The sequence below is a fragment of the Notothenia rossii genome (assembly GCF_949606895.1).
Source record: "Notothenia rossii genome assembly, chromosome: 7".
NCBI classification, from domain to species: domain Eukaryota; kingdom Metazoa; phylum Chordata; class Actinopteri; order Perciformes; family Nototheniidae; genus Notothenia; species Notothenia rossii.
In genome coordinates, this window is record NC_136905.1 from 75,062,173 (window position 1) to 75,076,591 (window position 14,419).

The window sequence follows — 14,419 nt, forward strand, 5'->3', positions numbered from 1 at the left end:
ATGATTATTTATTTGATTTATTTTGGTTTTTCAGTTGAATTATACTTTAAGTTCAAGGTAATCGACTGTTAAAAACATACTGTTCACATTTTTCTTTTCAATAAATGGATGTTTTCAAAGTAATCGTTTTTAATAATCGTGATATCAATTATTGACCCAAATAATCGAGATTATGATTGTTGGCATAATCGAGCAGCCCTAGTGGAGAGGGTAAAAGAGAAGCTCATCAGTAGAGAAATCCAACTCAAATATTTTCTCTGTAGTCTAGAAGAGTCAGATATCAAGGAAAAAATTGAGTTTCACTGCACAGCTAAAAAGCAATCATACTGTCTAATGCGGAGTGATGCTTGGTTGGCCAATAGAAGCTGTTAATCGACAAGGTAAACGCTATTTCATACACTTATATCTCGTTTTAATCTCCTAACAAACATAGTTTAACAGTCTTTTGATTATTTAACAAACAGCAGAAGTAAAACCCCTCATAGGTTTCCAAAGAAAAGTGTATATTGCTTTATTGTGTGCGATTCAGTCCAACAGAAACACTTTTGCCTGGACTTTGGCAATATGGTAATATATAACTTACATTTTGGAAGATCCAGAAACACAATTAACACGGTGTTGCCAGATTATTGAGTATAGAAAAGCACAATGCTGATCATTTTGTAGGCTGAAGGTGGTTGTATTGTATTACAAAATAATCGAAAAAGGCTTTTCTTTTAATGTATTTAGCTTTGTTAGTTTTGTATTTGTCGAGGCATGTTGTCAAGGTCCTTTGTATCTTAAAATCCGGCAATGCATGCAGAATAATGTAATTTGTAATATTCGCATTTCTTCCTTTTCTCATTTGCTTATTAAAAATATATTAATGCATTTTTTTATAACGAGAATGGTTATTTTTACAGATATATTTACAGACGTATCTAAAATCTTTTGAAATCCTGCATGAGACCAAACGATTACACTACTTGAACAAATAGCACCAAGTCATCAGCAAATAAGATGAGTGTGTAGTGTTTCTGGAATGCAAAAGATAATTAAAAGCAGGGAACGACTAACTCTAAACCCTTCGGTCTGGAAGGAGGCCCTATGAACTATTACAGATCACAGTAGGCCGACACATGTAAATACAATTCAGCCGTTTCCACCCTTACGTCACTCAAACAATATGGAGAAAAAAACTAGAATCGAGCAAAGAGAAGAGGGGGTGAATGGTTCAGCCAGGGAGATAAATATGATATAACTGTATTCTTGTCAACACACATAGATGGAGACGCGTGCTTACATAAGCACGCCGGAACAAACACACACGCAAGCATTTGAACGGACCAACACGAACACACAAAGAGTTGCATCACAGGCTCATAAAGTCCGGCCCTTCAGTACAGAGAGGCAGACAGGGGAGAACCACAGGGTACAGGACCCAACAGGGAGGGGTTTAAGACCCAGGGGAGGGAGTTGCTCTCATAAAACACACACACTGTATACACACACACTGTACACACACACACCCCTAACGTACACACCACATCCATGTGAAATACCCTGTATGCTTGGACAAGAACGCATATTAGCAATTACACGCATGTACACAAATACACTCGCTGCCCTTCTTCTCCAACACAACACACATGAAAATGACACACACACACACACACACACACACACACACACACACACACACACACACACACACACACACACACACACACACACACACACACACACACACACACACACACACACACACACACACACACACACACACACACACACACACACACACACACACACACACACACACACACACACACACACACACACACACACACACACACACACACACACACACACACACACACACACACACACACACACACACACACACCTCCCCCCATCTTTATGCTAATTCTGCTAGTGAACATGAGCAGGCCACTGAGTCCCTGGGGAAGAAGCCGGGTCGGCTGCCTCTTTCTCTCCTCCCTCCCTCCCTCCCATCTCTTCTTCTGCACACTTTTCTCTCCATCTTTTCTCCTCTCCGTGACCCCCCTCACTTATTTCCCCAGCACTGGTGCACACACAGAAACACACACATTAAGGCACACACACACACACACACCTTTCCTGTGCCCCAGCCCCTGTACTATTCCTCCCCATCACAACCTCTCCTCCCCTCAGCCCCCCCAGTAGGGTGTCAGCAGCTTGCAGAAGCTGTTGCTATGGAGACAGGTCCTATCTGCACTCTGTCCCCCTGGCATCCCCCGCTCCAGGAGCGCAGAGAGAGAGAGAATAAGATGCAGGAGAGTGAGGGAGAGAGTGAGTTAGAAGATACAAGAGTGAGGCAGAACAAGAAAAAAAGAAAAGATGATACGGGAGACAGAAAATGTTACGAGGAGAGATTTCTGTTCACAATCAATCACCTGGTCACATTACTGCTGTAGACAATTAATGATCGACTATCTGCTCGTGCATTTCCACATTTGCTGATTAAAAGCAAGGTACGTAAGGTAGCAGTTGCCACTAGCAGAGGTAGATTTAGTATGCAGTCGGTCTTTATTAAAACCAACTGGCCTGAGGAAACACAACAAGGATCCAACCTTGCTTTTCTAGTGTTTTGTGGTGGCGCCCACAGAAATGTCTATATCTACCTTTCCATTTAAAGTCGTTGCTCGGAAGTAGCTGTCGGAAAGCCTCATGACAAGACTGCCTCGTTGAATCCGAATAAGTTGATTCACTAAGGAATCAAATCTACTGGAACATGTCTTATTAGCATTTGTTCAGGTAAACAATGACTCCTAATGCAGACACAACATACCATAATACAGAAAAACCAGTTCAAAAAGACGGTACAATCCACATCAGACATTACTGCTGCACTAATTAGTTGATATAATGAACATGGGTTTTTGTAGTCGAGCTGAATTATTCAGTTCCAGTCTGAATGTATGGAGGGGAGTCTGTAAATAACGGGGGAAGCGCCGGGTGGCAGCGCAACTTGAAAGGGCTTTAATGCCTGATGTGCAGCAGGAAGGAAAATAATACCTTTCTTTCATTGACGAGCTGAAAGTTCAACAAAACCCATGGGACACATTTTCAAATGTCTGCGAATATTTACAGTGTTTAAACTGTAAACTATATTTTAATGGCCTTCTTCGGCAGATCTGCACAAGCACTCTGTAGAAAATAATACTGAGCTGTATTTTACATTACTTGGCTATCAATCATACACTCTCTGGGCTACAGACCTGAACTATAGATCATCACTTTGGCCTCAGTGTAGAAAAGTGCTTTCTTAAGATTTATTTAATAGCATAACATTTAACATTGTCTCTTTTAAATTATATTTTTAGGATCCAAAGACTATTACGAAAGACCTCAAAAGCTACAAGAATTATACAAAGTAATAATAAAAAAACTCAATTTAAACTGCCATGAATAATGATATTTGTACCATTACTTATAAAAGGTAAATAGTATCGTATTATATATGCATTAACCCTCAATTTTAAACAAGACAGAGTTCAACTACTCTGTCCCTTCAACCTGTAGAGACGGAGCTAATGGCCCTTGTAGTTATGGCAGTATTCAATAAAAATCTATAATGACTTTCATATATTATTAACACAAAATATATTTTATTCTGGATAAATGTAATGAGGAAGGAGCCGATTGTGGCTGGGTCTCTGACAAGTGCTCTCCACAGTTTGTTCACAGTTTCCCAGAAAGCATCTCTTTCTGTGTTTGTAGTGAAACATCAGACTAATGATTTGACTGTCATGTTGGTTTAGTGGCCATCAGTGGCAGTGCCAGAATATTTTTGTTGGGTAATCTATGGTAGGGCTAACCCATACAGTGGTGGGGCTCAAGTCAGTATTTGCAATGTAATTACATATACGCTCCCCTTGACAGTGAAACGCCACGCGTGAGGTTTAGATTATTTCCCTGTCTCAATCCAAATTGAACTGTATGAAATAAAAAGTTTGTCTTGTAGTAAATAAAAAGGGCAACCTGGAACCAACCCTGTAATTTACCCACAGGTGAAAGAGTTGACATGCTGAAAACCCAACCCCTGCAGGGGGGGGGTCAGGGGGATTCTCCCCCAGGAGATTTTTTGAAATACTAACATAAAATACACATTCTGGTACTCTCTTGAGAAGGAAAATAAATAAATCTATTACTACACATTAAAAAAAATGAATGCCATTTCAGTTTTTTGTTACTTTGTTCTGAAAGCTGAACCTACTGCTCCTCAGAGAGAAGAGGCTCTGTGAATTACTTTAGATTGTGGATAAGGGTGGATAGCCCCCATTGTTCTGTGTGTCAAAATGAAAGACAGCCCACACACCTATCAATCATTAAACCGTGGGGTCTTATTTCAAAATCAACACGTAATATTGTATCGATGTATATAGAGATGTACTACAGCAAAAGTATTCTCAGTCGAGACTTCCTGCAACAACGCCACGCCGTTATCTTGATTCTGATTGGCCAGAAGACATTATCAAAGATCTTTTATTGAGAATACGATCACTACGTGACAAAAGTTTTCAAAACCGTTTCTGGTCTTCGGTATTTCCAGACAAGTGGCTACTGAAATCTATCTTACTAACCGCTGTCTGTGCAATTTACTCCGCGCGAGTTGGCGGACTTTAATTTGCTTACTGTAACATCATTTTTTCATGGTGGGGGCTAGGCCATTTCTTGGTATGGCTGTAGCCTACCCCAGCCATACCCTGACGCCGGCACTGGTGGCCATAGAGTAGGGCTTGCGATTTTTCTGACAGATATTGCGATTCGCGATATTTGCTTTTAAGCGACCCAACAGAAGTTTATTGTAAAATACGGCCATATCTCCGGCTAGGAAGGTCGTGTGGAGCACAGCAATTCTGATTGGTGTGGATGACTGACACACAAGAAGAAAAAAGAAAATTGTGATTTGATAATTGCATCATTTAAAATCGCGATTTTGATTTAAAATAGAGTAACCGTTCAGCCCTACCTTAGAGGCATGCTGAGTAAATGTAGCCACAAAGTCCAAATTGACTAGGCAACTTTGCCACTCTTTTCCACACCACTCACCTGCTATTCACCCATGATACCTTAAAAATAATTACGTATTTAAATGAATTCACCTGAAAACTTTCTTTCAAAACAAAGCCTAAAAAGCACTGAGGCATTGATCTTTACATTATGCAATTTGTTAACAATTTTCAGCTAGAATTTGGTGGAACATAATAAAAACAAATCTTTCTTTAATCTTTTGTAATTTTTTTGTATAATAATAATAAATTACATTTATAAAGCGCTTTTTCTAGTGCTCAAAGCGCTTATACATCATACATATATCATATATATATCATATATATATATATGTGTGTATACATCACTAACTAAAATGTAGATTTTTTCAATGAAATTATCAGGGTTTTTTTTGTTTTCTTTTTAAATGCCCTTTAAGGTGGGGTAGGTAATTTTGGAGAAACCAGCTCGAGTGCGCTCGAATTTGAAAAATTTGAAAATTACCCCTCCTCCAACACACACAAACATGACCAATGAGGGCACGAGATAAGTTTGTGCACAGATGGAAGGCTGACAGGCAGGTAGGCCATCCAGTTATTTTAGCCGGGCCGACTAAAATGATTGGTCGTGCTTTTCACAGTGCTACGGCTTCCAGAGATGACATTTTGTTATGGATTTTTTGTCAAAGCACTTCAGATATTCATTGCTATCGGGATGTTAAGAGCATTCCATGGAAAATAACAAAAAGTGTATCTCGAGACGGATTCTCAAACTTACCTACCCCACCTTTAGTGGGCTCCAGCTTTTCAAACCCCAAAAAAACAAAAAAACAATTAGAATGTCTTTGGGATTGTGGGTGATGGTAAGAAATAATAAACCTCATCGGAGAAAGTTTTCTTGGATTGGGGATTTTCCACTGTTTCTGCCTGTTAAGACTATACAAGTAGTTAGTTATCCTTTAAATCTCCAGGAATATGTTACTGTCCCACTTCAGACGGTTGGTTTGCTGGTATCCGAGTATTCCGACTGATTTATTCTATTGAAGCCACTTCCTCCAGGACTGAGGGGGGTTATCTGTTTTGGTCTGTCAGACGCAGGTTTGGAACAGCCTTTGATTTCTTATGCAAATATAAATTTTTCTCAAATCAGGAGAATCCAAAACTAACATATTATACACCATATGTACCTCCGAATGGCACCATGATGGTGTCTTTGTGTCAAACATTTTTTAACAGTGACGTCTTAATCCCCAGTCGCGGCTCCCTGCGAGGACACCATATTGAGTTTGCCTTTTCTCCTAAGTACAAACCCACAATGTTGATGAACAATCTATCAGGGAACAAAAGACTAATGATCTGATTGGCTGGTACAGTACAGTATGTAGATGGCAGTACAGAATAGCATTGATCCCTCCCTCTCCATTTCCCTCTCCTCCACCCATAGGACCTACCGGACGGATCAATAGTGCTCAACACATTATTGACCTCCGCCTGATACCTTTCACTGGGATAAAGACAGAGACATAAACAGTGGAGGTAGAGAGAGGAGAGGTAGCAAGAGACAGCCAAAGTATCCGTGTGTGTGTGTCGGTATTCATGTGTGTCCCCGCCTGGAGAGGGTACTAATCTACATTCTGGTTCACACTGATATGTACCTCATCACTGTCTCCTTGACCCGCTGTCCTTAGCGCACAGAGGGAGGGAAAGAAGGAGGGATGAGGAGGAGGGAGGTGAAGGAGTGAGGATGGAGGAGTGTGGAGACGGGAGGAAAAATAGCTGACTGTGGTGATCTAGCTAATTTATCAGCCCAGTCAAAACAGTGTGTTTTTGCTCTGGAGCAACCGGATACGGCTGCTACTCTCACTGTCACGTCTGACAAACAAATACACAAATACACACACACACAAATACACACACACACAAACACACACACACACAATCTCTGAAAGCCCAGCTGGTCCTCAAAACTGGCGAACACCAAACACACTCGCACACTTTTCCCCAAAAGCTGCTGCCAAGGCATCAGTACACACACACCGGATGACAGCACTAATACATGCTGCAGACACAACATCCACTTAGCCAACACTCCAGAGAGAAGGCAGAGAGGGCGAAACACAAGAATATGAGGAAAAGGAGAAACAACTGTGAACCAGAATATAGCTTCGACTAAACTTAAAAGATATTTTCAGAACAAGGAGATATCTGCATATTAATAAAACTAAATGGTCCTCCATGTTTCCACTCAAATTAAACCACTTCAAACTACCACTGCATTTCTTTCACTTTGTTGTTTATATCAAGTTACGACATCAAGTTTGGCAAATATCTGTCAGTATCCCAATATCCTTCTAGTAATTGTTGTAATTGTTGGTAAATGTTGTGTTCCACCGCTGTTTCACATTACCACCAAGGATCCACTTTTTTTCTAAATAATATTAAAATGACAGAAGGAGGCAAACAGCTGCTTTCAGCCGTGTAACACCTTTGGTCTGTGCCACACATGTAACGCAGAGTTTCCTATTTTTTATCACAGCTAATGATCAAGTTTACTAGAGTATTAATTCACTTTTTCCATTACAGCACACTTCTATTGCTGCACAGTGAAAAGGCAAAACAGGAAAAGGCAGAATACACACAAGTATATTTTTTTAAATCAAAAAGTGCTTATTTGATTCAACTGTAATGCATATCAGTTGGCCTTAAAGTAGAGTAAAGAGGAGAGAAAAGAAAACATGATATGTCCTTCAAATGGTGCATAAAGTTTGCCAGTTTGGATTTTTGAAGATGTATAAAACAGTTATAATGAAAGCAGCATAACGGACAGCCGGTAAATTACAAATACAGCTGAAAGGCTGAAAATGAGCTTAATACTATTTTGGTAAAATACAAAGCATCTTTAAATACTTAAGAGGGCATGAATATATTGCATTGTTATATTTTCCTTTATCTAACAAATCTTGTCATTTTACAAGATGTGAACTTTGAATAAAGGAAAAAACATCATTTGAATAATAATGAAGAATAACTCATTCCCTGATATCAAGTGCTCTTTAGTGTTAGCATTTCAAGACATCCTGTGGCTACTGGATTTCAAAGAAAAAATAAAACCTTTTTCGATCCGGCTCCCTCCCCCCCTTTTTTTTTAATCTATGACATTCGGCCACTTACTCCATTTTCAAACACCTTAACAACTGTCTGTTTTCTTCATGCGGTCTACATTGCCCTCTCCTTCTCGGCACAACTAGGCATTGTGGGTAAACAGCTAGATTGGCCAATCAATCTTCTCTCGGGAACCGAGGTAGTAGTGGTGGTAATGGAATGAGGGAGGGAGGAGGGGGGTCAAGAAAGAGATAGGAAAAGAGGAGGAGAGAGGGAGTGAGCGATAAGGCGAGAGAGACAGCAGACTGGAGAGTCAAATATAGTAAAGACGGTGAGGGGGGGGGATGCAGATGCGGGGGCTTCACAGAGAAACCACAAGCAGAGAGAGAATTGCAATAATGCAAAAAAAGACAGAGAAAAGTGAGAAAGGAGTGTGAGAGAAATGATAAGAGTGGGCAGATGTGTAAATACAGCGTGAACAAGAAAAGTGCAGGAAGAAGAAGACTAATCATGAAATAAGTATCAACATCACATTGCTGATTTAATACCACACACACACACACACACACACACACACACACACACACACACACACACACACACACACACACACACACACACACACACACACACACACACACACACACACACACACACACACACACACACACACACACACACACACACACACACACACACACACACACACACACACACACACACACACACACACACACACACACACACACACACACACACACACACACACACACACACACACACACACACACACACACACACCTCGATCAGAAGTGCTTTTTGTGAAATGTTTTACTAATGTTGTGTAGCTCCTAACTGTGGAGTGCTTAGCTCGGCAGATCAAACTGCCATTATTTAAATGACAGGAGTGGATGGACTTGATTTAAGATGGATTTAACAATTAACACTGCTAATCAAGCCAGCAAATTAACTGGCGTAAGACATGAAGGTACAATTAATGGAGCTAACTATAAGACATTAAAATGTACTCTTGGTCTTTATCATATCATTTGGTTAGGTGTACAATTCAGCATTTATCATTATAAAATGATAAAAAAAAAGAAGTCTATATATTTTAAAGGGATAATATGTCAAGCCATTTAAGCCTTATCTAAAAGCCTGCATGAGTGATATCATTACAAAACACTTCAAATTAATTTTATGAAACAGCATATGAAGAACAAATTGCCTGCATCTGCTTTCAAAATATTAAACCCTTTATGCCTTCCTCTTTGGTGAATAATATGCTTAAAGGAACTATATACTTAGAAACTCAAACTTGACATATACCGAGTCACTCTAAGATAGCAGCCCCTGCATTACTTTTATAACCAGGGTCAGTAAATGTAGAAAGTAGAAATAAACCTTTCCAGAGAGAGCTGTGATAATACCTCATAAATGCTTGCTGACCAGCAATTGTCAAAAAGACTAAGAAACTCTTTTGAGGGAAGGTGAAATATCTTTTTCTTTTCTTCTTTCCATGCCTCTAACCGGCTCATTCTTTTGAAACCAGTAGAAAAGGACCTGTGCTCAGAGACTAGCCTCAGGGGTCTGGAGCCAAAATTAAACCGGTCCCGTCTAGTTCGCTTTATCACCGTTAGGAGCAGACAGCCAGCGACCATGGAGCACACCCATCTACATTTATACACACACACACGGCCGGGGTTAACTGGCACACTGGCACTGAGGGTGTGAGCCCCTCCACCCGCCATCTATGGGCGGGTTGCCAAAAATGCTCCACGTCCAAAAATACACACGCAACACACACACACCAACACACACGAACGCACACACACATAAATCCCTAGCTTAGCCTCAGCCCAGTGCTGGGATTACCGGATTAGAACTCTATTCCATTATCTCCCCCCACTATACAGCACACACACAGAGACACACAATGCCACACTGTCTTGACCAGAGAGGACAGGCTGTAGAACAGTGTCAATCACAACACATGATATTTACACACAAGTGGATACAGTTACAGTTACCCGTCGCAGTGGTGAAAAACAGCCACATATTTACTTTTGTATTTGGCATTACTAGACTCCTTCTGCATGAGACCTGGTTCTGAGCACCTACCCTTCAAACTCTGGAAAGACTGTTTCATAGCTGAACGTGACCTCTGACCTCATTGAGAGGCAAGATGGTGGGAAAGAAGAATTTTTCCTTCAGACGCCCAACGGCATCGAATAATTCCTCAAGGACACGGACATAAAAACGTACCGTGTAAACAGAAAGCAAGGCTTTTTTTTAAGGCTACAGAGTTTTTCTTCTGTTACTCAAATTGTGATTTTACTCACTGGCGGCAATTTCATTCACGTAGCTTAACATCACAACTGTACAGCACACAAAAGGTTCAATCCTTACACTCTGTCTCAGAATCTAAAAGATTTATTCTTTCACGATTTCTTGATAAACCATTGAGATACAAAGTGCTTGGAGCGTTTTTGGGCCCTGCTGGTTCTGGATGTAAAAGTCCCACTCATTTCTCTGCAGACACTTTTAAAAAAGCACCTCAAAGGCTTAGTAATATTTGATTCTTTGATATTAAGACAAAAGGTAAAAGCCTGAGTAGATAAATGAGAGAAAGGAACTACGATTCTCAAGCTGCACTTTGGTAGAAATATCCAGTTCTGTAACAGGAGCACATATAACAGGTGAAAGCATAAAATAGTGCTACTGAGAATTTTTGTTTATGTGTAAAATATGCATTATTATAGTGACATGATTTGCTAGTTATTTTGGCCGATGTGTATGAAACACAAAACATTGAGTCTGTTACCCAAGAGTCCTCATGCAATCACGTGAGCTAACTATCGCATTATGATTTTAATAGTTTCGTGCTTTTTTTCTCTCCATTAAAAAAAGGTATGTCTTTTACTTGTATAACATGTTGAAGGCAAAATCATTATTTCACACATTGTCCCAAGATGTTAGAAGACAAAGAAAACAAAACAAATCACGAGACAATCAACATAAAACATCTGAAAGAATATTCAAATCCCCAAAATGTAAGATAAATACAAAATAATTTCCACAGGGTCCCCTCTCCCTCTCTTTTAACCAAGGGGTCCTTGGCCTGAGAAATGTTGAGGACTCCTGAATATTTGTTTGTGTACTCATTAGTTTGCAGTCAGTTGGGATTTTTCTAGTTGTTGAGATAATATTAAAAGCTTGATTCCCAGTAGAGTGGATTTCTATAGAGCCGGTCTAATTGTGTCTTAAAAAGCGCACACTTTCCTCTTCTGGCTGGTGAAGGTGCCTCTTGAAGATTCTTTCTACATACTCAAAGTTTCTATACAAACCTGTACATGTGTGTCTCAAGCATTCATACAAAGAAACCACTGCTACAGTGAGTGAGTGTGTGTTTCTGTGAGAAGAGAAGAAGTGGCTGCAGAGCCAGTTGTCACTTACATAGTCATGGAAGGCCTTCGCCTCACTGGAGTGCTCACATGTCTCCCTTCGGTCTGGAGCCGCACAATACAAGTCCCAGAATACACTGAAAAGAGGGGCAGGAGGGGGTGGGACGAAGAGGTCAGAGGTTAGCATACAGAGCAATACAAGCAAATGTGTAACAGCTATTCATAACCCATCCACACACTTTCACTATCTCCCTAGCGCTCTTAAACTGCCTCTTATATACTTGAGCATCATTGTAAGAGGGACACAATGCCAGTGTCGCCCCCTCAATCAACCTCTCACTCACTCAAAAATACACAAACACTCACTTGTGTTACAGTACATGCATGGACCATCCATTTCTTAGCTTCAAACTTGAACTGTTAGACTTAAATCATGAATATAGAGCTAAACTCAATGACATATTCTTTTACCAGGGATGATAAGATTTGCTCATAAAATGATCTCCAAAAGGTCAAGGCAATAATAAGAGTTGACACAAAATGTCTCCATAATGGATATTTGTTTCAGTTTATATAAACAGAGTAAGTGGAAAATCATCATCGCAAACGTGCTAGGCAACAACGCTGACGGATGGTGTGCTACCTGTCTAAGAGGCCTTCATTGAATCAGTCTTTGTGCATTGATTTAGTGGAAGTGCTATACACAGAGTGAAACAGCGACATGGCTAACGAGAGGACCAATCAGGCAGCCACTTCACAGAGCCCGGCAATCTGCGTTGCACACAGACATGTTGAAAGCCCAACATCTGGAATTGTTCGCACTTCTTAAGACATGCTAGATATGAGTGAGTTGATTGAGATCATTAAAGAGGCTCTATTATGCTTTTTGGGGTTTTCCTTTTCCCTTGGTGTGTTCAATAGGTTTTTGTGAATGTAAATGGTCTGCAAAGGCTACAATCCTGAAGTTCACACTAGAGGAAGTTTCTCTCCACACAATGCCCCTTCAAGAGGCATTTATACAATATTTTGATCTCTAAAAGTGTATTTTCCTCCATCTCCTCTTTAGCGTATAGGACTGAGGGCTTGGTTGAGCTACAGATGATAAGGTTGTCAGTGTGTTGCTCAAGGACACATCAACAGGGAGTAATTATTAAGAGGCTACAAGACCTGCACCTTCTATTCAACAAGGTTATCTGTCCTTTCACTGTAAGCCTCAACAAGGAAAGAAGGTAAAAGAAAAGGATGTTTGCCCAGGTATAAAATACAACATCATATATATTATTTATTTTATTTTTCAAAGAAACAACAGACATCTAGGTTTTGGCCCTTAATAAACAAGAGAAGACACTTATTCTCAAGATGTATCCGTGCTTTTTTTTTGCTTTTAGGTTATTATTCTGTTCCTTCATTTTCTTTTTATTAAAACATGTCCTTGGTCTCACATTGCTGATAGAAGAATGAACGCCAGGCTTTTAAAGCACTGACTCAGCAGAGCCCCCCCTGAGGTGAAAAGTTACACTCGATACTGTACTTTTCAAAGAGCATCTAAGAGTATATTTACCAGTCAGTAATTCTACATTTACAGGTTTTTAAATATGTGTTCCTTTGTAATATGTACACTGGTAATTTCAGTAATGTCCTTCAGCCACACAGTGAATAATATTCTTCATCCAGTGGCCCACTTTGTGTAGCTTTAATTTAATATTCCCCATAATTGCAAGTAAAAAGGCTATAACAAATAATCACAAGAATGCAAAGAATCTGCAATAAAACACATTTTATTTGTATTTGGTGCCTCTACTCCAGTGGTTCTCAAACTTGTCCTGTCATTTCCCACTTTGAAGAGGTGGGCCTTTTCAAGCCCCAATCAAATGGTAGGCCAAGCTTAAAATGGTCAAATGTATCGTTCTATAACAGGGGTCTCCAACCTTTCAAAGCTACTTTCAAAAAATAAAACAAGTCGTGAGCTACTTTTACTCCTCTTTTTGTTTTTTGCAGTGTATATAATTAGAACTTTTTAACATTATCGTATGCTCACCTTTAACCTTTGTGTGCTGTTTGGCTCTGTGGGACCCTTTTCAGTGTTTACTAAAAGAAAATGTATTCAATTTAATTATTTTAACCTGCTTTATTTGGGGGTGGACCCCCTGGAAGATTTCTTTTTTAAATGTTGAAGTTAAAAGCATCAATCTAGTGCACTTTGAGCACAAAATGAATTTATGGATACAGCTCTCAACTCTCATATGAAAGAGAGCTGTATACTTTTCAATAATCCAAACATCTTTAGAATATGGTCACAACCAATAACAAATCATTTACACTTGTTTATTCTTATGTTATAGTTAGCATTCTTTCTTTTTATTTATCCATATTTTACTAATCACTCCCCTTTTAAACCGTTTTTTTTTTTTTTACTGTCCTATGGTACACATTGGAATGATTTCTTACTTTATTTTTTACAACTAGGCTATATTAAATAGATAAATGTGTGCTCTCTCTCTCTCGCTCTCTCTCGCTCTCTCTCGCTCTCTCTCGCTCTCTCTCGCTCTCTCTCTCGCTCTCTCTCGCTCTCTCTCGCTCTCTCTCTCGCTCTCTCTCGCTCTCTCTCTCTCTCGCTCTCGCTCTCTCTCTCTCTCTCTCTCTCGCTCTCTCTCGCTCGCTCACAGAGGCTGTGTGCTAATATATATATATATATATATGTATATAGTATGAGAGATTTTTACATATGTCTGTCAATGATTTTGGTTTCAGTTTTGTGTGAGCAGGCTCGGATTGGCCATCGGGAGAATCGGGACTTTTCCCGGTGGGCCGCTGCCGTTGGTGGGCTGCTGCCTTCGGTGGGCCGTTGGCTCCGGCATAGGTGGGCCGCAGACTTTCACAGCGCCGCTGTGCCGGTAC

The 14,419-nt window shown here is 40.0% G+C and overlaps 1 protein-coding gene across 4 annotated transcripts in view; it reads right to left on the reverse strand.

Moving 5' to 3' along the window:
• The window catches only part of LOC307047266 (single-stranded DNA-binding protein 3), a 41,880-nt gene that overhangs the window by 13,614 nt on the left and 13,847 nt on the right, over positions 1 to 14,419 (reverse strand). For all 4 annotated transcript variants that reach the window (XM_079694139.1, XM_079694138.1, XM_079694137.1 and 1 more), the window contains exon 4: positions 11,574 to 11,658. In XM_079694139.1, coding sequence (XP_079550265.1) covers positions 11,574 to 11,658 — 85 coding nt within the window. The remainder of the gene's footprint in view (positions 1 to 11,573; positions 11,659 to 14,419) is intronic.